The sequence below is a fragment of the Pollicipes pollicipes genome, unplaced genomic scaffold (genome assembly GCF_011947565.3).
Source record: "Pollicipes pollicipes isolate AB1234 unplaced genomic scaffold, Ppol_2.1 Scaffold_3447;HRSCAF=4054_pilon_pilon_pilon, whole genome shotgun sequence".
NCBI classification, from domain to species: domain Eukaryota; kingdom Metazoa; phylum Arthropoda; class Thecostraca; order Pollicipedomorpha; family Pollicipedidae; genus Pollicipes; species Pollicipes pollicipes.
In genome coordinates, this window is record NW_023596297.1 from 4,196,701 (window position 1) to 4,218,883 (window position 22,183).

The 22,183-nt window shown below is 52.3% G+C and overlaps 2 protein-coding genes across 2 annotated transcripts in view; one reads left to right on the forward strand and one right to left on the reverse strand.

Annotated features, from left to right (window-relative positions):
• Syn (synapsin) overlaps window positions 1–12,160 on the reverse strand; it is a gene marked incomplete at its 5' end in the record, with an annotated part of 30,893 nt that extends 18,733 nt beyond the window's left edge. The window contains 6 exons of the mRNA XM_037214318.1: window positions 481–616; window positions 2,635–2,784; window positions 4,199–4,279; window positions 7,286–7,597; window positions 9,101–9,222; window positions 12,134–12,160. Of these exons, the coding sequence (XP_037070213.1) occupies window positions 481–616; window positions 2,635–2,784; window positions 4,199–4,279; window positions 7,286–7,597; window positions 9,101–9,222; window positions 12,134–12,160 (828 nt within the window). The remainder of the gene's footprint in view (window positions 1–480; window positions 617–2,634; window positions 2,785–4,198; window positions 4,280–7,285; window positions 7,598–9,100; window positions 9,223–12,133) is intronic.
• A 4,349-nt stretch (window positions 12,161–16,509) lies between these two features.
• On the forward strand, window positions 16,510–21,332 carry rtv (QVR superfamily protein rtv). The gene is made up of 3 exons (XM_037215693.1): window positions 16,510–16,695; window positions 18,618–18,794; window positions 20,723–21,332. Exons 1-3 carry the CDS (start codon window positions 16,632–16,634, stop codon window positions 20,929–20,931), a joined length of 450 nt encoding a protein of 149 aa, XP_037071588.1. The 5' UTR covers window positions 16,510–16,631; the 3' UTR covers window positions 20,932–21,332.
• The last annotated feature ends 851 nt before the right edge of the window (window positions 21,333–22,183 follow it).

The window sequence follows — 22,183 nt, forward strand, 5'->3', positions numbered from 1 at the left end:
CGATATAAGTTTTATCCGGGCGGGGGAGGTAATTTTCGAATGCCCGAGTGGCTAGCGCGTCTGACTCCCACGGGCGGGCCCCGGTTCGAATCCCGGTTGCGCCATAGTCCTTGAGCGCCCATATCGCGAATGCTCAATAAAATGGGTGTGATGACATGCGTCGCGTTCCATAAAAATTGAAGTTTCATTGGAAGTGGATTGGGAATGCATTATAATACTTACGAATGGATATGGGTGCCAACATTGTCATGTACGCATAAAACAATGTGCACACAGCTATGCGCATGTATGCACAAAATTATATGTACATGTGCACATAGCTGTATGCATGTGTGCACATTTATGTGGCTATATGCATAGCATGTGCACGTAATTATATGCATGCGCACGAAAAAACTAGCGGTGCGTAGACCTGTACAACTGAAATCAAACGCCTCGTTGCCTGTAAGCGTGAAGCAAACTAACTACTTTCAGCTTTACCTGGAAGTTGTAGATTGATTGAAGGCTGTTGATTGATGGGATATCCCCGTATTTGAAGCCCAGCAGCAGATTCTTGTGGTCCTCGGAAGCGTCGCGCAAGTTTTGCCGGACCAATACGAAGTGTGGCTTGAAAGATCTGCCAACAACAGGCAGTGCTGTGGTGCGTCGTATCTATAGCGCATCGAGCTACACAGCATTATCCATTCGCAGATGTGTTGCATAAATCTATAGTGCATTATACCTGTTGGTCTCGGCCCAATCCTACGCGCTCAACCAAACGTTCCCCTGGGTAACCGCGAGCTGTGCTCAGCGGGGGCTTCCGGTCCGAAGTTGGCCGGCCGATCCGTATCCTGTCGGATCCCTGGTGTTCAACATTTCCTCGTTTTGATACTCATCAATGTTGACATTTTTATTTGTTCCTCATTTCCTTCCGCTCGCTCGCTTTCGTGTTCTTTTCTCTCCAACTTTTCCATTACGTGTACTAACCTGCAGCCGGTTGCTTGCTTTAAACATGTCCGCGTTAGAATGGCATGTAAGCTATTAGCCATGATATCCATCACGACACTTTTACGTCGCGGCCTCGTGGCGTGCCGTAGCGTGCCGGCCACACTGAAAGCCTTCGTGCAAATGTCGGATTAGCCCTACTGGCACCGTTTGCCACGGACGGTAATGCCGTTTACACCTCACTGACCACGGTCAAATGACGGCTGGCAATTACCTGAAGTCATTCACTGTAACTACGGTGGCGGATTAGATGTCTGCAAACGTAAGCTCCAGTCCTACAAATAATTGTTTGGATGGCGTTGGGCGATATGCTACGAGCAACTGTGTCATACACTACACATAAGCCAGCGATCATTGCTGCCTGCGATAGTTGATTTTATCGGCATGCTAAGGTGTCGCCACTGAACTATCAACACGAACCAGATTGTTATTTTCAGTTGTCTTAATTTCGACGCTCTCGTGAACAACTCCGTACACAATACACGTCGATAATCAGGTGTGGTCAATGCTCCGCACGGTGATGCGAGAGGGCATCGTTCTGATTTGGAATAAGTTTTGAATTAAGTGAAATTTCCGGGACTGTAAGAACACAACCAAGTGCGAATTAACGTAATATTAGGTGCCGATTACTTTGCAAATAGCATATAAGACAGTTCTCCACCTATAATTACACAATTTGGAACTGTCAATCTTAAAAGAGGCAGATGTTGATCCGTCCTGAATATTGGAGGGTCATTGGGCCCCTGAAGTTGCGATTTTACGCTGAGCGTGAAATGCTCACCAGCTCAACACCGGAGGTCAGTTGGCTGAGAGCAGACATGTGTCCGATCCCTCAAAAGGATTCAAGATCCAGGAGATCATTCGACAGAGATCATACAAAACCCTAGATTTTGCAGGATCCTAAGACAATATTATAGAGGTATCCCAGATCCCAGAAGGTTCTTCAGCAAAACTTTAACAGGGGTCCAAGTTCCCGGAAGATCCCTTTGATGCAATTTCAAGAAGTTCATAGATCCCAGAAAATCTTGCGACGGTTTAAGAAAGGAACGATTCCGCAATATGAAGATACTAGATAAAAGGAGATCTTTCGCTATCTTTCTGTCACTGCAATTTTTCAATTGAATAACCAATAGCATCCTGGCACAGTTTTTGAGGAGCAGTTTATGCATCGTCATGGATGAAGAATGTGGTACGATTGGTGTGGCGGTGGCAATACTAAGCTCCAAAGGGAAATCAACCGCTGAAAGTAAAAAGAAAAACTCGCACTGAGGTGCAGGTCGTAAAATTGTACCCATCATGCAATTTGCTACATGACATCGCACTTACTCAATGTACGATTTTACACGCGTCTACGCCGCATTTTTTTGTGCCAACATTTATGCGAGCACATGCCAGTGTATGCAATAATTTGATAACGTGGTGAGAGCACGTGCCCCCGAGACCACTATTTAAGTGATAACGCAGTTTTCCGTGAGGAAGTGCGGAATAGAGCGCGCGGAGTGTATACTTCCCGAGCTTTGCTGTTCTACAGGCGGGCTGGGTCAGCGACTGGTGACACTCACCCAGCACGCCACGGTGGGTGATACGCGATACAAACATCCCACCGTAGTAATTTTGCACGGGGAGGAGGAGGCAGGGGGGACCACTTACCTGACGACCCGGGTGCCTCCGCGGTAGACGACCATGGTGACGTGGGTGCCGGCCTCGGTGCTGCCGCTGACCGAGATCTCGCCGAACTCGGCCTGCTCCACACGGATGTCGTAGTCGCCATGGATCTGGCGCCCCTTGAAGTACTTCGACCTGCGGCGAGATGTCGGCCGACCCCGTCAGCTTCGACAGTCGCCCGTTCCCCCCGCTCGCGCGGCTGACGCCGATCGGTCGGCGGCATGTTCCCTTCCTTGTGAAGCGTCGCGAAGACCGCTGAAGTGATCGCCTGGATTCGGTATTTTCAGCGGCTATTTTTAGGTGCGCTTCGTTGCACGAAGACTGTCAAATATTTACTTTCAAGCTTATCATTAACGAGAGCCCGATCATGTCACTCTCTGCAGCGCCACCTCTGTTTGGTAGTGAAACAGTTCCTATACACGTCTTCATAACAAAGACGTGGAGGCAAAATAGGTGTATTTGGGTGCGGATTGAGAAGTGTCTTGTTTTTCTGGTATTGGGGTCTTTGGTGTGCAGGGCCTCAAAATAACGCGGAACGAAGGTCCCGAATGATAATTTTTACATTCAGATCACTTCGCAAAGGATCTTCGTTTGTTCATTTGCTTAATCGAGTTGCCTTGAATACAGTTCAAATTTACAAACAAAGAGATGCTTGGAAAAGGAAGGAAAGAAACGTATAAAAAAGTAAATAAGTACGCATTCGGTTTAGTGGGAGCGAAAAATTTAGTCAATACGTAAATCGATTGGCAACTCTCGCGCCATAGCTGCTCTTTGAAGGGAATGTTTCACATTTGAAGATATTGAGGTAGGCATCATATACGATGAATCAAGCTCACTTATAACCATCGGTATGCTTTTCATGTGGGAAAGACTGCTATAGACAGCACAATGCTCCGTCAAGTGAATATGTTCCTCAATGCGGCATTGTTTGGTTACGTCATCGTACATTGCACAACATTGATTAAGACCCCATTGGCGGTCGTTATATCTGGAAATCGCGCTCACAAACGCCCGATATGAACGCCTCGCCAATGATCTTTTCTAGCCTTGATCAACGCACGGCGCATGGAATATCAGAGTTTGAATGACGTTATTACGACGTCATGAATGCCAAGGTGATTTAGAAATACTTTCCCTGATGTGCTTTCCCCATTCTTGGGGGCGTGTAGCTTAGAAACTAAAGGAGCTTGGGTTTTAGGAAGGGCAGGATTTTGAACAGTACCGAAAGGTTTTCATGATGGGTATTTCGGTTCAAAATCCCGTATTAATGTGGAACATTTCTTTTAAACTATTTGTTGCGTCGGTAACAAATATCTGACTGTTCTGGTGTTCAGTGGTTCTCAAACTAATCCTCATTTCGCAACATGCAAACAATACAAACTGTTATTTGATAGGCAACCTATGCCTGATACCTTGACATATCTACACAGACACGAAATATCCACAAAAAAAACATTTGCTCCGCGATCAAGGTACTGCAGTGCAAACCCTTGAACAATAACATCACCCCGTTGCAGCGAAACAGCCGTCGACAGCTGCTGATGCTCACCAGTCCGTGTTCTGGTCGTCTATGACCAGCAGTGTGAAGCAGCGGTCCTTGTTGAATGTCTGGCGCAAGGGTCCGTCCGGCCTGCCAGTTATCAAGGTCAGGTCATCCAGGTCGGGGTGACCTCGGGCTCACGGATGCGGCGAGCTAATGCTAGCGAGTTCACGAGCGCGGCGAGCTAATATTAGCGAGCTGACGAGAACGCGGCGGGACCCAACTTAGGCAAATGGCACCAGCCTGTGAGCCCGTTCAAATGGCGAATTGAGAAGTTAGTCGAAGTGCTGACGTCAGCGGCTGCTGGCGCGCTGATAACATGGGTCTCTGTCTCGTCGCCAGCATGCGGAGCCGATCAAGAAGAGTCTGTTATTTCTTTGGACGTGTCAAACACTCGCAGCAGAGAGTTGTTCATGTAACATATATACCAACCCATCAAACACGAGGGCGCCGGCGCGGCAGTTTTGGGGGCTCGGAAACAAAGCAAGATAACCATTTCATAGCACTGGGAAAATGCAAAAGAAAAACATGGCACCTCGTCATTAACAATGGCGCTGGAGGCATGGGGACTCGCAAGAGCTGGGGCTGGGTGGGTCAGGAATTTTTTACTGCGTTTTTCACCTCCAGTTCCTGTGCCTCTGTCCGGTGCTGTCCCCACAGACATGGACAGATCGGAATGCGGGGTGGGGGATGGAATTTGCAACCGCACGCGTACGGGCTCTTAGTATGCTCGGCCTGATTTGGTGTAAATTAACCGGCATCATAGTTCACTGCCTGCTTAACTACAGCAATTCATAGAAATTTGAATTAATTTACATCATCAAAATAGTGTTTTGCTGGACGTAACTAATGGCGTCAACAGTATCAATAATCGAGATGGGTGGTCTTCTAAGTATCGTAACCGAATCAGCCGATCAGCGAGGCACTGTATCGCGATGCTTTTATTGACAATCAGGGAGACTTCCCGTTTGCAATGTTTCACAAACGTATTCGAGCCAAACCAAGCTTAAGTTTGCAAACACAATAAACAAATCCCTGACGTCCTTCCGCCCTGGTGATTCTGACGTTTCTCTAGAACGAGAGCCGTCGAATCATATTTTCGTTGCGTCCGGCTCTTCCGCAAAATCACAGACCAGTTTTGTGACAAAAATGGTAAAAGCCTTCCTTTGCCATTGGCTACCGTGTCGCAGCAATCTGCGGGAGTGCAGCTAAAATGCAGCCCACCTCATAAAGAAACGGCAAGAGAGCTCCTCTGGGACTGACTTCTGCCTCGCTTGGGCAGTCTGCTTTTACAAACGTCAAGCATGTGCAGTACGCAACACGCCCTTTGACTTGCTATGCATATTTTGTAAAGCTATATCTTTTCGCGCTGCCGCAGGTTCCAACAACCTCTGCTATAGACTGTTGGTCACGCGCTTGTCAGCTTCGATGATGCAGATTTTTTGTAGATGGAACGCCTTTGATAAAAGCATCTCGCAATAATTCCAGAAGAATCGGTTCGAGCTTCATAGTACCCAATACCAGAAATTGGTAGAGATCGGCGTTCAGAAACGGAGCGGCGTCCTGACTGGCTGTCCGCCGATCTCAGGTGATTGCGAGAACGAATTGGTCCCGCTTTTTCCTCCGAGGTGTACCGCGATTGGCGTAACGATTTCAAATACACTATATGGGTTGATGGGACAGGGGATGACTACCCATCAGAGCGTAGGTCATGCAGGGCATGACTGCACATACAGGAACCATAGTCAAACTGCTCTTACATTGCTCTGTTGATAATGTACGTGCTGTTCTAAAAAGAAACAAATAATTGCAGGCTCTACTTTATTTCACAGGGACACAACGGACAAAAAACATCCATTTGACCCTGCAGTGTGGAGCGCGCGCATGGTTACCATTGACGATAAACTTTTGACAGACAGCCTTTAAACCTGAAGTAGTCAGCAATCACACATGCGACGCCCCTAATCAGGAGGATCACAACGAACGGCCGATATGGAACCAAGATCAACTTGCGAGCCAACTTTTAATGCGAGTTAGATCGCAGGTAGAGTAAGCCTTGACGTGAACTAACAGGATATTGTTTGGCCTCAGCGGTTCGGCCAGGCCAGTCCTATTTTTGTCAGCTCAAGTGATCAATAAAGTACGTACAAGCTGAAGACCACGGATGGGAACCAGGTCCAGGGTCCGACGAACGGACGTCAAAGCCGACCTGGTCACGCGCTCTCGGGCACAGTTCACGCACCCGCGTCACAGTTCACGCACCCGCGTCACAGTTCACGCATCTGCTCGGCTTGCGTCGTTTTAGGGCATGTTGTCAGATTTCAAAAACAGGTGAAGGTGAAGGTGAAGACGGAAACGACCTGTGTAGTGTAGACGAATGTACCGGGTACAACCCATGAGGATATATCGGACTTGTCCGACGCAAGGGCGCACCAGTTATCCATTGAAAAACGGCCAACGTCGCATTTTCTGAAACCTGACATGGAATACAAACTGAGGCATAAGCTGAGAGAGTTTCAGCCACGAAATTTGCAGAGGCGTCCAGAGCAGTTCATTTCGACCGATGTTCACCAAATGTATCTGCGCTTTTTGCACTGCTACGATCACTGTAAGATAAAATATAAATTTCCAAAAGGTCGCTTTGGTTACCTGCAACTGCAAGTCCTTGCCAGGCTCAGTTAACCAAATTACCATTTTACAAATTTATGCGTGAACGATAAATATCGATCCTCTGTCCACTAAACTCAAGAAAACGGGATATTCCAACTATTCGTAAAGCATCCCATTGCATTCACATTCAGCATTCCATTCGTAAAGCCTATTTGTATGGATTCCCAAAGTCGACGGGCTCCATTCATGAGATAGGTATTGGTACCACGGACTTGACGACAGCACTCACATCTGTGTTGTCGTCAAGCTGTCTGTTGGTACCTCGCTCGTCCCACGACACAATAGGCGTTATCTGGCGAAGTACGAATATGTCATGCGGTGAGGTAAGGCGAGTTACCAGAGGTGAAACCCGCCGCTCACCTGGTGACGCCCGAGGTGAGACCCGCCTCTCACCTGGTGACGCCCGAGGTGAGACCCGCCGCTCACCTGGTGACACCCGAGGTGAGACTCTGTACGCGCTGCAGGAAAGACTCGCGTGTCTTGCTGGGGCTGCTGGGCGCCGACGTGGTGCGCCCGCCTGGCCGGAACGTGCCGAAGCTGAACCCAGAGCCCTCCTGCTGCGGCTGCTGGTGCTGCTGATGCTGCGGGGGCGGCCCCTGCTGCTGATGGTGCTGCTGCTGCTGGGGCGCGGGCCCGGAGGAGGTGGGCGCCGCGGCCGGCTGGCCCACCACGTCCGCCTGCCGCTGGCGCACCTCGTCACCATCCTCGTATTCTGAGGCGAGGTCACCTGAGCTGAACCTGCCGGCCATGCCCCGAGGTCAGAGGTTTAAGCAGTGACTCCGCAACCCTGCGCACGCACGCGCATAGTTTAAGAACAGTGTCTTGCGGTTATTTCAAGACGCGTCTAAATGCTTTGAGCATCCCAAGGTGTTCCAGATCGAAAGGTGCATATCTGTCCCACGGCCCCATCGGTGTGTGCAATTGACAGCCACCTTTGTGTTTCGTGCCCCCCCCCCCCCCTCTTTCTGCATACAGCTGATATGCTGATGGACACTGTCCACTGAAGAGATGCCACTAAAATGAAACACTTGGAACTGAAAGAGTGAGTCTTCTCCTCCCTCTTCTCACTTCTTAAACGAATCCCCGGCTTTCTGAAATGGTTTTCCTGGTTCCGTACGCTATCGCGTGCTACGCCCACAGCGTGTCAACGCACGGTAACAGAGAGTTTGTCCTCAAAAGCAATGAACAGCGGCGTCCTCGTAACGCACAGGGACTCATCTTATTTGACCAAAGGTAGCCACGCAAATGAAATGATTTACTGATATTAATCATTGGTAGATATTGGCATTCGCATTCCAGATTGGAATGACCGCAGCTGCACCTCACCGATGTCATACTGTTGCACGACAGTCAAAATTTGTATCCAACCTAAAAGCAGCACAATAATTTTGCGGTTTACGCACATGTTATGAAGCGCCAATCAAAACGCCAGCGACTTATTCGCATCGCAGGTCGCAGTGACTGCTATGGTCTGCAAGCGCGACGTGTTAAAACATTTCAAAGCAATCGGAAGCACATGGAGCTGACACCACGCATTCTTAAGGTATTCGATTGATCTACTTTACAGGCCTGCGTCCACCTCGTTCAGATTATTTGAACACTTTACGCAGAAGCCGGACGTCAGCGTACAGGGCAAGATATGCGGCGCAGGTTCATTAAAGCAAATACTGAGAGACCCTAGCTCATTGTAAAATCCATACAAGTGACGTAATTAAAGTAAATTGAGTTAATCAAAATTCATCTGTTTTGCATAAAAGTATGGAGCTGAAGCGGCTTGAGCCTGAAATGAAAAAATCGGCTGAACGGTTGAACGATTTTGAACTAAACTATAGCAAGGATAAGAAATCGACAATCTCGGTCGCCTCGTCTGTAGTTCGTGATTGTTTTAGTCGTAACTTCAGCCGTTTAGTGACATCCACCGCTGAAAAAACTAACACTCTCAAGTAAGATGATTCGATTGGGATATTCACCATCTCTTGTCTAAGAGGATACTTTTCGAGGGCTTATTTGGACCACATGTGAAATGAGACGGTGTGGTATTTACTTGACGTGTCCGTGGGGAAATGCCAGCCTTTGTTGCACTCACAAGTCAAAATGCGTCGCACAATCTGCGTTAAAGTTGTAGACTAGCTGAGAGACCTCCTGGAGTGTTCTAAAGACCTTTTGAAGCGTGTTTTGTATGCATTAAATCACGGGAGCAGTGCCCCGTAAACACGTTCATTCGGTCACAACGTGGCTCACCTTCTTTTCAAATTGGAGACATTAGCAGTGAAGGACTGCTTGAAGCTCAGAAAGGAAGCAATTTTGGCTGGTTTTTGGTTACCTCCGCTGCAAGAGAGACGCCGACGTGGAGCCGGATCTGGCTGAAAATAGAGCTTTCGTCAGACGGGAGTATGGGTCAACAACGCGACGCACGCGGTGTTTTCCGACGGCCAAATCCAATAGGCGACTGGAATGGTTAATAAAGGCGTGACAGCAAACCACAAGCATCGCAAAATGACCTCACGTTATCATCTGAACATGTTATATTGGTGAAAAACCCGCGAAGAGATCTGACACGTTATCACGAATTCAGATAGAGTGTTAAACGCTCTAAATGTATATCTCTGCTATTCTGCCGGTGTTGAAGCTGACAAGCTGCGCCGCAGGTTTCTCCTCGTTAAAAAAAATCCGTAAAACTTTGTCGCGGGCTCCATCCCCTTAACCTACAACAACCGACCGCCGTTAAAATACACAAACGAATAACTTCGTTAACAGTTTTGACGACGTTGCATAGTGATGCGTTTCGTCTCATACTTCGCACAGAAAATATTGCGTGGATTTGTGATACGAATGCAACGCAGTGCACAGAGCGAGCGCTATAACAAGTCATGTAGATCTGATTTACAGCAGCGCGTGAAAAGGGACCGGCTTATATTCGCGACGTGACGAAAAGGAAAAACGGAGAGCGTAAAAATGACTCCCATCGCTTTAAAAACAGGGCCGGGAAGTGTTTAGAATGCGGCAGATTAAGCTGAACATGTCTGATCTCGTGACTGGATGACGGATGAGACTAGATGGTGGATGTACGCGCACGGTTTCTGACTGCTCTGATAGAAATATATTGCACCCGATCGCGTCATCTGCAGTTCACCGCTAGCTGTTAACGAGACAGCAGGCGATTAACATAGACGACCAGAGCGGGCCTTCTCCATACAACTGGTAGCAATTTGCCGAGTCCCGCACTCTCATTTATGTCCAGCTCGTCGGCCGGCAGCTGCCATCGCCACCCGGCTGGGCTGTTTTTCGGCCAGTGGGCGGTGTGGGGCCGCTCTGCTCGCGCGCTCGACATAAGTGCCGCAATATCCAGAAATGGACCGGCCAATGTTTTGCGGCACGCTCAGGATTGGACGGGGCCGTACAAACTCAGGATTGGACGGGGCCGTACAAACGTGCAGCGCCTGACGGTTTGGCTGGGCTCAGCCGTATACCATTTACAGAGAGAGGTGGTGTTAGCCATGCCGCCATTGGCAGACGTGCAGTTTTCTGAAGCTCTTTACGCGGGACGGAGACCGCATTTGCGTCAAAGATGAAAGCTTTTCAGTTCCCAATTTCCCATCCCGAAATCAGCTCAGTTCACTTCTCAACGATTTCTTTGGCGATTTCAGTTTTATGGCGGATGGCGAAATAGAGCAATAAGAGCGGCTAAAGACCGCCCCCTCCCCCCCAAAAAAACATATAAGGCTCATCCATGTCTATTGGTGACTACGCCCCTAAAAATGTGTCCATCAATCCTTTGTTTTGTTTGAGGTTTTTACTTAGTCGGGCAATGACGAATTCGTAGCTTGAGCGTGGATCAAGAGATCAAATCATGTATGCCCGCTTGTACCACGGCATGTGAACCGATTTGTGCGGCGGCCAGTGATCACAGCATGCAACATGCGCTGTGTGAGCCCATGCCTGCCGATGTGCAGACGCGGGTTCATAGCAGCTGATAGTCCCATCACACTAAACAATTATCAGCAGTAAGTGAAGACTAAGGGGCTGTTCATACAATATGCTACGCATGGAGTAAGGGGAGGAGGTGGGGCGCACGGTGGAGATTAAGTGAAGTGTGACAAGGGGAAGGTGTTTTGATCAGCGTATCTTTAAGCTCAACTGTAGTTGCGCGCGATGCGGACTTTTTAAAAGACGTCTTAGCAACGTAACCGGGGAAGAGGGGGGGGGGGGGGAATCTTCTCAGCAGATCCAGCGCGTAAACGAGGATAGAGGAGAGGGTGGAGAAATGCGTAACATAATATTTACGTAAGGGACAGGGACAGCGGACTTTTGGACAGAGGCAGGAGACAAGTTACCTCCTCTCAACATCGGAGAGCTTAGCATGAGCCCTACGGTATTGCATTGAATGAAATGACTCCAAACAGGCATAAGTCTTCCCCTCCCAAGCTGACGAGTTCCCATCGCCACCGAGCGAGTCTGGCCCCAACTCCTCTTCATAACTCACCGCCAGACTGCGCCATGGTGCTCAGATGAGCTAACTCAGGCGCGCGACCAGGCGTCTCGCTCAGGCTGAGCATCAGGTGCGACAGTGATGGATGGCAGTTAACGATCAGCGGCGAGTGCGACATGATGGGCAGGTCGACTCATTTTGGTTCCCGATTGGAGGTTACCTTTTTCGTTAAGTTCGGATGTGACTCCACGTTTATTACAAGAGCAACTGCAGTACACTTTATCATACAAGCAAAGGAAATGCCACAGGACCAGGAGTTTAACTTTAAAGCCAAAAACCAGCGCAGGAGCCATGGTGGAGTAAGTGGCAGTGAGAGGCCAGCTGCCTTTTCCAGCCACTGGACCCTTTTCTGTGAAACTTTGTAGCTCGACCCGACCACGTCGCGCGAAATGCGATAAAGCAGGGTATCCAGTCTCTCTTAACCTCCAGCGAGTCTGCGTGATAATCGTAATTTTGTAACTGTTGACAACGTAATTGTCAGCGCCATGAAATCAGAACGGGCATTATGGTGCACCAATCATGATCCGAGTCAGAGGAGGCAGAGGGCGTGTCAAGTGGTCGATAGACAATACACATCTGACATCAACAACGAACGGCCGCCTCACAGCGCGGCCACGGCAGTCTTACAGGCACACGTCCAGCAGCACCAACCAGGCTCGGGCTATCCAGCTAGCCGAGATGTCAACGGCAGCAACTGTTGCTACACGCAAACGCCCTGACCGGCCCTCAGCTCTGCCCATGGAGAAAGCCTCGAATGTCCCCACCCTCGCCGGTCTCTCTCTGACCTGGCGCCGTGACCTGAGGTCGGGCGGACGGGCAGGCGGGCGGGCGAGCGGGCGGCGCCAGCAGTGGCGGCGGGAGGCGGGCCGGGCACTCCGAGTACTCACCGGTACGAGGTGCACGCCCGGCACCGGCAACCACGGCGAGATCAATAGGGCGGAGCGGCGCCGGGCCCGCCATCTAGCGGCCGGAGTGGCGGCGGTGCAAATCGATGGCCGGCGCCGCCCGCGCCGTCTCCCCCGCAGCCAATCAATCGCGGGGCGGCAACAGGCCGCCGCGGAGTCGGGACTGTGTCAGCGGGAGCCGGGACTGGGTCAGACGGGAGCCGGGGCTGGGTCAGACGGGAGCCGGGACTGGGTCAGACGGAAGCCGAGACCGGGTCAGATGGGGGCCGGGGCTGGGTCAGACGGGAGCCGGGGCTGGGTCAGACGGGGGCCGGGGCTGGGTCAGACGGAAGCCGAGACCGGGTCAGACGGGGGCCGGGGCTGGGTCAGACGGGAGCCGGGGCTGGGTCAGACGGGAGCCGAGACCGGGTCAGACGGGGGCCGGGGCTGGGTCAGACGGGAGGCGGGGCTGGGCCAGGCGGGATCCGGGGCTGGGTCAGACGGGGGCCGGGGCTGGGTCAGACGGAAGCCGAGACCGGGTCAGACGGGAGCCGGGACTTGGTCAGACGAGAGCCGGGGCTGGGTCAGACGGGAGCCGAGACCGGGTCAGACGGGGGCCGGGGCTGGGTCAGACGGGAGCCGGGACTGGGTCAGACGGAAGCCGAGACCGGGTCAGACGGGGGCCGGGGCTGGGTCAGACGGGAGGCGGGGCTGGATCAGCAGAGCCGCGACTGGGTCAGCGTGAGCCAGGGCTGGGTCAGACGGGAGCCGAGACTGGGTCGGACGGGAGCCGGGGCTGGATCAGCAGAGCCGCGACTGGGTCAGCGTGAGCAGGGGCTGGGCCAGACGGGAGCTGGGACTGCGTCAGATGGGAGCCGAGACTCGGACATAAGGATTGAACGCGGGTCAGACGGAAGCTTGACCGGGGCAAACGGGGGCCTGGCCGGGAACCAGGGAGCTGACCAAGTTCAGACGTTCGGGGATGGTTCTGGTCGGCAGACGGGAGCTGGTCTGCGTCAGACGGGAGCTGTTCTAGATCAGCAGACGGGAGCTGGTCTTGGGCTGACGAGGATTAGACCATGCTCAGACGGAGACGCCAGCCAGACGCGAGATAGACCAGGCTCAAACGGATGGACGACAGCTGAACCAGAGTCAGGCGCAGCCCGAACTGGGTCGAACGGGAGCCTGGCCCAGCACTGCCAGATGGGTGCTGGATAAGATCAGACGGGAGCTGGATCAATTCAGACGGGAGCTGGATCGAATCCGACGGGAGCTGGATCAAGTCAGACGGTCAGACGGGAGCAAGATCAATTCGGATGGGAGCTGGGTCGTTTAGACGAGAGCTGTATGGGGTCAGACGGGAGCTGGATCGAGTCAGGTAGGAGAGAACAGTCCAATGCATATATCTTTCTGAAATCAGGTACGCGTCATTCGCGAATCAGCAACCTTCATATGTACACATATTTGCAAATGCTGTGGTTATTAGTGGCACAGTGTCGCACGCCGACTGTGACTGGAGTTGAAGCTGGCGTTCGCAGCTGCCGGACCGCCACCGGTATCGACCACGCATCAACGCAGCTCGTAGCCAGCAAGTGTCTTAAGCACTGGGAGTTAGGAACATTCGGTAAGCGATCTGGCTGCGCTGTTTGGCCGGCCTTTGTGTACGATTGCATGTGCTGCGTCACGAAAAGCCTAAACATCGGTGGACATTTCGCGCTAATCGATGTTCCGCTCTTTGATTGCATGAACATTAGATGTGAGTCCTTCATAATGCATGAATAGCCGTGCGTGCTTCGGGGGCGCTGGCCAAAAACAACAGCGGCGCGGTCATGGCTCATTGATGGCTATCGAGCAGCAGACCGGCGGCTGGGCGCCAGCCTGCCGCTGGCCGCTGGGCTTCCTCCTGCTACCAGCCACAGGCAAATGCTCGTAAAAGGCGCGCAGACGAAGTCGAGCGGGATTTATCGGGCGGGGAGTCTTTGGCAGGCCCGGGGAGTTATGGGCCAAGCTGAAGCGATTGCGACCGCAGGCAAGATTTCATTTTTAGGTTTCCGGGGCGAGAGAAAATCGTAAAAATCCTCTCGGAAATCAGCCTTCACGCGCAAGTGATGCAGAGCAACGGACAGAATTACTACGAGTGAGATGGCAACCTCAGGTAATCGCAGTGTAACAATATGATGTGAAGTGAATGCTGTGCCGCCAAGTATGCGTCTTTCCAGCGGTGTTCCCACTCCATCGCATCTGTGCGCCGGGACAGGTGGAGCCATCACGTTTCTCTCGGTGGAACCTGGCTGGGTTGAAGACCCCTGCACCACACAACCTATGCACTATGGTGTCGGCCCGACCCGGGACAGATGGAGCCATCGCGTTTCTCTCGGTGGAACCTGGCTGGGTTGAAGACCCCTCCACCGCACGACCTGTGCACTATGGTGGCGGCCCGATCCGGGACAGGAGGTGGACAGTCCAAAGTCCAACACTTGGCCCCTTACCGACTGGGAGCCCCATATGCGTGTACTCGTGCACCCTCCGCCTTCCCTCCGCGGAGCGTTTGTGAGGTGAAGAGCAGCATGGATACTGGATGAAGTATTCAGTGACGGCTCGCGCGGTGGCGAGGCAAGCAACGCTCTTTCAATGCGTCGAGTTTCGGTTTCTAACTTCTGCTGTATAACTTCTCATATAGTGTAAGAGTGATGTAAAGGGGATTCGGGTGACTTTTTTAGGCATCTGCCAAATACAGCCGTGGTTTGCATAGGCGGATCCTGAGGGGGGGGGGGGGGGCACGGGGCTATGACCCCCAAAACCCCTGAGAGTATGTTTTGGCCCCCCAAAAGATTCCCAGAACTTCATAAAAGTTTCGTCTATTTACCGTCTGCTTTAACTTTGACTGTTTTAGCTGTTTTGTTTTAACTTCTGTTTAAGATTCAAAAGCATTTCGGTGTTTTTTCGGTTTTGAATGGTGTCCCTACTAGGTATTCGCGAGAGGCACCATGCACTGGACCTCGGATCCCACACCAGCCAGCTGGCGACGAACGGTTGCCCCCCCCCCCAAAAAAAACTCCAGCTAGATCCGCCGCTGGTCGTTTGATAACCTTATTTGACAATGATCTAGCTGATGAACGCACATGAATGCCCACGATTGTACACGATCCCATGAATATTTCGAACTGGTTTTGACTGGCGAGATGCAGCTTTGCTTTAGCTCTCTGGTTTAGCGAGAGCATTCTCCCGCGAGTAGTTAATGAGAGCGTACTTGATTGGTGAGTTTGGCTAAATCGCATCTCCACTAGTAAATTTTTTAGAGTTGAAGGCTGGCAGCCGATCCAGTCGGGCAAAGGCCGATTCCCGTACGCGGATCATGACCGGACTGTTGAGCTTGCCGTGTGATGTCCGGTCCCGCCCCGCGACAGATGAACCCCTCCCCAGTCACGTGGCCACCGTGGACAGCGCGACTGCCCCGAGCGGCTTCCGGCCGGCGACCTTGCTACCCCACCAAGGTGAATCTCGTTCTAGGAAAACACCTGCCACCCGACCACAGTCAGTACCCGCCCCCCCCCCCCCTCTGTCATGAGTGCGCAGACCTTGGCGGAGGTACGGAGCGATTCGGGGACTCCGTCTTCTCATGCGCGCACATACTTTCACGAAATATTTCACAGTGTTCCAAGTGTCCATATGCCCAATCGACTCTACACGTACGTTTAATTACGGCGGACATGGCGTAGGGACGGGGCAGCCGAGGGCTGTGGCCACGTGACAGTCCATGTGGTTTGACATAAGCCGTTCGGTCATGGCTAACGACGATGCTCATGAGAAGTACGTGGGCCCTCAGTTTTCTAAACGTTTTGGACACCTTGGCAACCTTGACACTGGGCGGATGAAAGAAGGAAGTACCGTCGTTTTGGACACCTTGGCAACCTTGACATTGAGCGGATGAAAGAAGAAAGTGCCAAGGTGTCGTTTTGGACACCTTGCCAACCTTGACGTTGAGCGGATGAAAGAAGGAAGTGGCGTAAGTATCAAGAGATGTCTCCACTGGCTGCGTATAAACAGCTGACAAACCTTAAGCGCAATCATTTCGAGCTCCGGAAATGGCTTTCCGACTTTCGAACGCAGTTTCAGTGGCCCTTGATCTCCCTAATTAACACTGTTTGACAATTAGTGTCGGCCGACCGAGCGCGAGCGCCGCGTCACCACAGGGCCTGTGTTCGCCAGCGGGCGAGCTCTGGAGCGGACCGTCTGGACTGAAGGCCGGGCCGTCACCGGGGCCGCCCGCCGCCGCAGCACCACTTTCTCCCGGCCGCCAGTGCCAGCCGCCTGCTGTCGGGCACAACATGGCCGCCCCGGCTGCGCGCTAGACCGATTCGGACGCGAAGCATATGGGAGAGCGCGCGCGCCGCCCAACATGAAGCTCGGGGAGTGTGTGCTGTGTGTGATTCTGCTACTGGCTTGCCTGAGTGTTGTTCACGGTGAGTGGCGCGCTGATCTAGGTGTTCCTCCGGTACACAGCTGATCCTCGTGCGTGAAGACTGCGTCTGGTTTTGGCTGACCTAGTGCGAAACCGCGCATGAAGAGCGGCTACGCCTCAGTGTTCCTCGGGCTAGATACATTGCCGAAACGCGCGGTGATATGGATGGTGACCCTGAGCCGTGCCGCGGGCTGGTGGTGGCCCTGGACGGGGAATGAGAGCGCGCGAGGACTTCTCGCCTGGTCCGGCTCGAGGTCCCCGGATGAGTCACGTCCCCCGCCCTGACCGGCCGGCCGGTCTCCCCTGTACCAGGCCGCGATCGGCCCAGTTATCGGCGCGTTCCAGCCGTCGGTAACCTTCGCCCATCCTGCTGGAGCCACGGAAGGGCTACATTGCTCGCAAAGGGCGAAGGGCGACATTTACCGAAGGTCCCGAGATGCCATGAACATACCTGTTCTTACATTAAGGTCGAAATTTCGGAATTGTCTGATGTTTTATCGGACAAATGATTTATCGCAGCCTCAACTGCTTCACACTTTTACTTAACCCTACGAAACATTCAAGAATGTTACTCGCATTCATTTGTGGATCAGCAAAAACTGTTTTCCCATCTCTTCGCAGGGAAACGAGTCGTTTCTAACGTTTCTTTTACACAAGCGGACGCTCCAATTGGGAAGGTTTCCCCAGTTTTCAATGCCAATCAGCATATGTGCTCGTCGATGGCTAGGGACAAAAAGTGAAACACGTAGGTGGAGATGATAACAGACGTGCTTTGACCTTACTTAATTACTTTCTCTGATCTTAACGACCTACCACTATGATTTATTACTATTACGATCTAAGAGTCCTTGCGTACGTGCCATTGCCCAAACCACAATCAGCCAGATTTCGCATTCAGCAATTAACTCATTCCCACACGGAGTAGATCCACACATGGTACCGCACTCTGTCACCCGTTCACCCGGAGGTCAGGGGGGGGGGGCAGACGGCGGCCGCCGCGGAACGCCACCCGCTGTTCGAGGTCGGGAAGAGCTCACTGTCCGCCTGATCCGCACCGGTGCGGTGCCCCTCCTTTCCTCGGGAAGCCATGTTCCGTGAGAGCACAATGTATCCGAATGCTCGCATGCACCCAGAGCTGAGGCTGAGCGTGATCGGTCAGTGCCAAACAGATCGGGGACTGGGAGGCGCATATTGTCACCACGTGCTAGAAGAACTTTCGGGAAAAATGTGGGATGCAAATGGAGTGGGGATGCAACTACACCGTCAATGAGCAGGCAAGCTTCACCCACGTCACGCGACTGGCGGAAACAGTACCCGACTCGGGAGAAAGAACAGCACCCGACTCAGAGTTTTCGACTTTTCGGAAAGTGAAGCCCGTGGCGCCATGGCGGCGGCGGCTGCAGAGGCACGCGGAGCTGACGTGATGGAGCCGCTGAGGCTCTCGACTTACTGGAACAATCCCTCACGAATAGGCCTATGGCTATCAGGAGCACGTCCGGGAGCTAAGCGAATCCCATGGAGTCCGAAGACATACCCGACTGACTAATGAGTTAGCCGTCAGCCTCAGGATCCCTCGTTTCGGAGAACGACTTAGGCCAGGGATTAATGTTAACGGCTACTCACTTGGTCACCGCCATGTTGATGACAGGTGTGCATTGGAAAGACTGGTAAGTGATGCCTATATTGAAGCTTACCGGTTGATTCATATACCATTGTTAATCTCTTCTTTGCCACAATGCTTAGCAAGCACGTGATTTCAAGGCAGCCATTTTCAAATGTCCGCCACGCATACGCAATCTCGGCTAGCAACGTACTGCTGCTAATTTGTCCCAGTTTCCACCAAAACACAGCTCGGCGGCCCTCTTCCCCGCCCGCCGCCAGCTGACTGCCCACGGTGTGATCAGCTGACGCCGCTGCCGCCAGGTGTGACGCAGCGTCGCTGCTTCCGGTGCCGCTCGCGCGGCTCGCGCGGCGACTGCAGGGACGCATTCGCGCACAACACCACCGCCCTGCTGGCCGGGAAGGTGCGCAGCGTGAGCGTTGAGCCGTGCGCCTCCGGCTGGTGCGGCAAGATCATCGAGGGCGACAAGGGCGTCAACGGTGAGTGACGCGCGACGGGGCTGCGAACGATGGGGTGCAAGCCGCGCGGTGTCTGGCGCTGCTGACGGAGGGGTGCACCTCTCCGGTGGGGCAGCGGACGGTGGGGCGCCGGCCGCACGGCGTCCGGCGCTGCTGACGGAGGGGCATCCCTCCCCGGCGGGGTAGCAGACGGTGGTGGTGGGGGGGGGGGGGGGGAGAGATACGGACGTGCGCCGGAAGAAGTCTGGTGGTTTTGGAGAAAGTCACAAAGTAGGGCTGCGCCTCATTAAATTTAGCTGAGGCCTCAAAGGTGTGTTATTAAACATAGTTGTTTTTTTTTTGCTTTTTCAGCGTTGAGGAGCGAATCCGTAGACCATGTGAGCCTTATTGTTAACTAACGGGAAAATTGTAGATTCAGTTGCCGGCCCGTGCGGCTACGCTTTTCATGGACTTATATATTTGCAGCCACGGAAGATTTTAGTCACAGGTGGCACAGTTGCTTGAACATTGTACTGCAATATTTTCCAGGCCCTAAAATGCAGGCCGTGGGATCAATGTCGGATCTTCCCAATATTAAAACACCGCCCCAAAATAGCCTAACCACTTGATAAGCATGGTAAACATGACATTTTCAGCTCTAAGTCGAATTTTGAGTCCATAACACAAGTAAAGATCGCGGGTCGGAAACATGCCCAGAATTCAGCAAGTATGCACCCCAGTGACATGAGACTGATACCTACCGAATAAGGAACGGACAATCGTACCGAAAAACGTGCGGGTCACTGTGGGGAGACATTGCACGGAATCGTGCTGGAACCATGGACACACCTGTTTTCTGGGCTCTGTAAGGATTAGTGTGAGATGTCGGCGACCAGAGTAGATTGAGACGCGAAACTAGACGTACGATGGTGGCGAAAGCAACGTGTACAAATCATTAAGCGACTTCAAGACTATCCAACGCGTGGATCTGCAAGATGTAGGCCGATAGCCAGTTGCATCTTTTCCCAAGCCGGCCCCCAATATAACGCATTGTGGCCTCAACCGACGCAGAAAGTGTTGTGAATAATACTGAGGCACATAACACGGCTCATCATGATCCACATCCATCAGCGTGTTTCCAGCACTATCTCAACTGTCGCCACGCGCGTAACTTCTAAAAATTCGTCCATCTCGTCGACTAGTGACAGTGGCATGCATTGTGACGAGTATTGTGACAAGCGACTGATATTGTGACAGGCGTTAGCACGCTCAGATCTAACTAACATCCCAGTAATATAATTTATTAAATTGCGCGCAGACGTTAAATAACAGCACAGTTCCACCGGGTAAGCACATGGCAGAAGGATACTCCGATGCATTGATAAGCCAAAGTATTATCTCCATGGTAATACAAATTACCCCTGTTAGCACCTCCACACCGTAAAAGGCATCTGTTTGTGCGAAAAGGCAAAAGGCATCTGATGGCTTAACGCATTTGGTCGGCTCACATTCGGGGTGTAACATTTAAAGGGCTGGGGAACAAACGTGGCCAGGAGACAGAGCTGCAGCAAAGTCATTCCACAGAAAAGCGGAACTCTACAAGTGGCCATACGCCGTCCGGTGGTTTTGACAAGTGGTCACACCATCCGGTGCTATTGACAAATTGGTAGACGTTCAGTCATGCGGTTGGTTAAACCGACAGGAGTTAGCGCTCGTCTCGTTCATCGTTGCTGACGATGGGGGGAGGATATCACAGCTTAAACATCATGTCGTACTGTTGACAGAGCCGCGCGCCGCCGTGTGTTACCGGCATAGGTCAAGGTCAACACGGCAAACGGTGGTAATGACAGAGATCAGATGCCGCCTTCGCCACTGACGACTGGTCTTATACTGTCCGGCGTCACTGGCGCACGGTGATGCATCGCCTGGGGGTGCATGCCAGCCTGAGCCGCCCCGTTCTTGTCCGGCAGACTACGACACGGCCACGGAGCGAATGTGCATGCAGCGCCCGCCGTCCGACCTGCAGGAGCGCTGTGACGAGACCATGTACGGCCAGTACCGCAAGGTCCACCTCTGTATGTGCTACGGCGACCTCTGCAACGGCGCCAGCCGGCCGTTGGCGGCGGCCGCCGCCGCCGCCGCCATGCTCGCCTGGGCGGCGGCCGCCCTGCTCAGATGACCGGTTTCCCGTCGCCCCGTGCCTGCCGCAGTCTGCTGAGACGGAGCTGGCCTCCGACGCTCCGGACGGGCGCTGGTGCGCTGCACGTGGTTTGGGGTAGCGCCGCGTGAGGGGTGCCGGCACGAACAGGCAGTGGATGACCTCAGTCTTTGGTGATACAGCAGTGGCACTCGGTGAGTGTGGGCACACACGCCTGTGGCGGTACCTTGCGGACCGGAATCGAACTGCAAGCGCTGCGATGCTGATGGAGCCGTCCCGTTGAGGACATATGAATGGGGCGCGTAAAAGACATTACGCGCCACGACACTGTTCAGAATATGGACATGCATGGTATGCGCTTCTCGTGTTGAAATGAGATGCTCGTTTGATGTGGTTGAAAATATATTTTTGTTTGCCAGAAGTGACACGATGTCGGCTGCTTGTGGGGTGTCACGAATTTACATGTACGGACAAATAATCCAGCTCAGCATTGTAACGAGGATTAGGTCGAAGCGCAAGGATCGAATGCAAATTTTTGATTCCATCCTATACCAAAATTTCCAAGTTTCCCGTGATTTATTCAGTGTATTGACACATTCCATGGAATACATAACTTGCACATATAGATAATTATGGACATCCCTGTTAACGAGTGTGTCTGACAAAGGCTAGTTCATTCAGACTCCAGAGAGAGTTTTGCTGTTTTTCCTAATACCAAAATGTTCCATTTGAAATGTTGCTTTAGTTTTAATTCATGCAGTGGAACTGATTTTTTATAAGAGAACGCTGTGATCAGTATTTGATTTGGCATTACGAACCAAGTTCACCGCGCTGCGGCTTGAATATTGTTTAGCGAGTTTCGTGATGAATTTGGAGATGCAGAAAATCATATGAGATTTTTGCGCACGTTATTTTGATAAAAATGCAGTATTGAAATTACTACGATTCACCGGCTCTCCATGGAAAAATGAGTGCATAGAAATAGATGTCATAAGTACCTCCAGGCTAGCAATGGTAGGCAGTTACCACAAAATATTTGGAGATTTGCTTTGACATTTTTGAAACATCTGTTCCGTCCAATTCGGGAGGCAGCAGGTCAGCTTCGAAACCGACTGGCTACCGGGCACCACACTGCAGTCTCTCCTCTCTCTTCTCCTCTCTCTCTCTCTCTCGTCTCTCATCTCTCTCTCTCCCTCTCCCTCTCTCTCTCTCTCCTCTCTCCTCTCTCTCTCTCTCTCTCTCTCTCATCCTCTCATCTCTCTCTCTCTCTCTC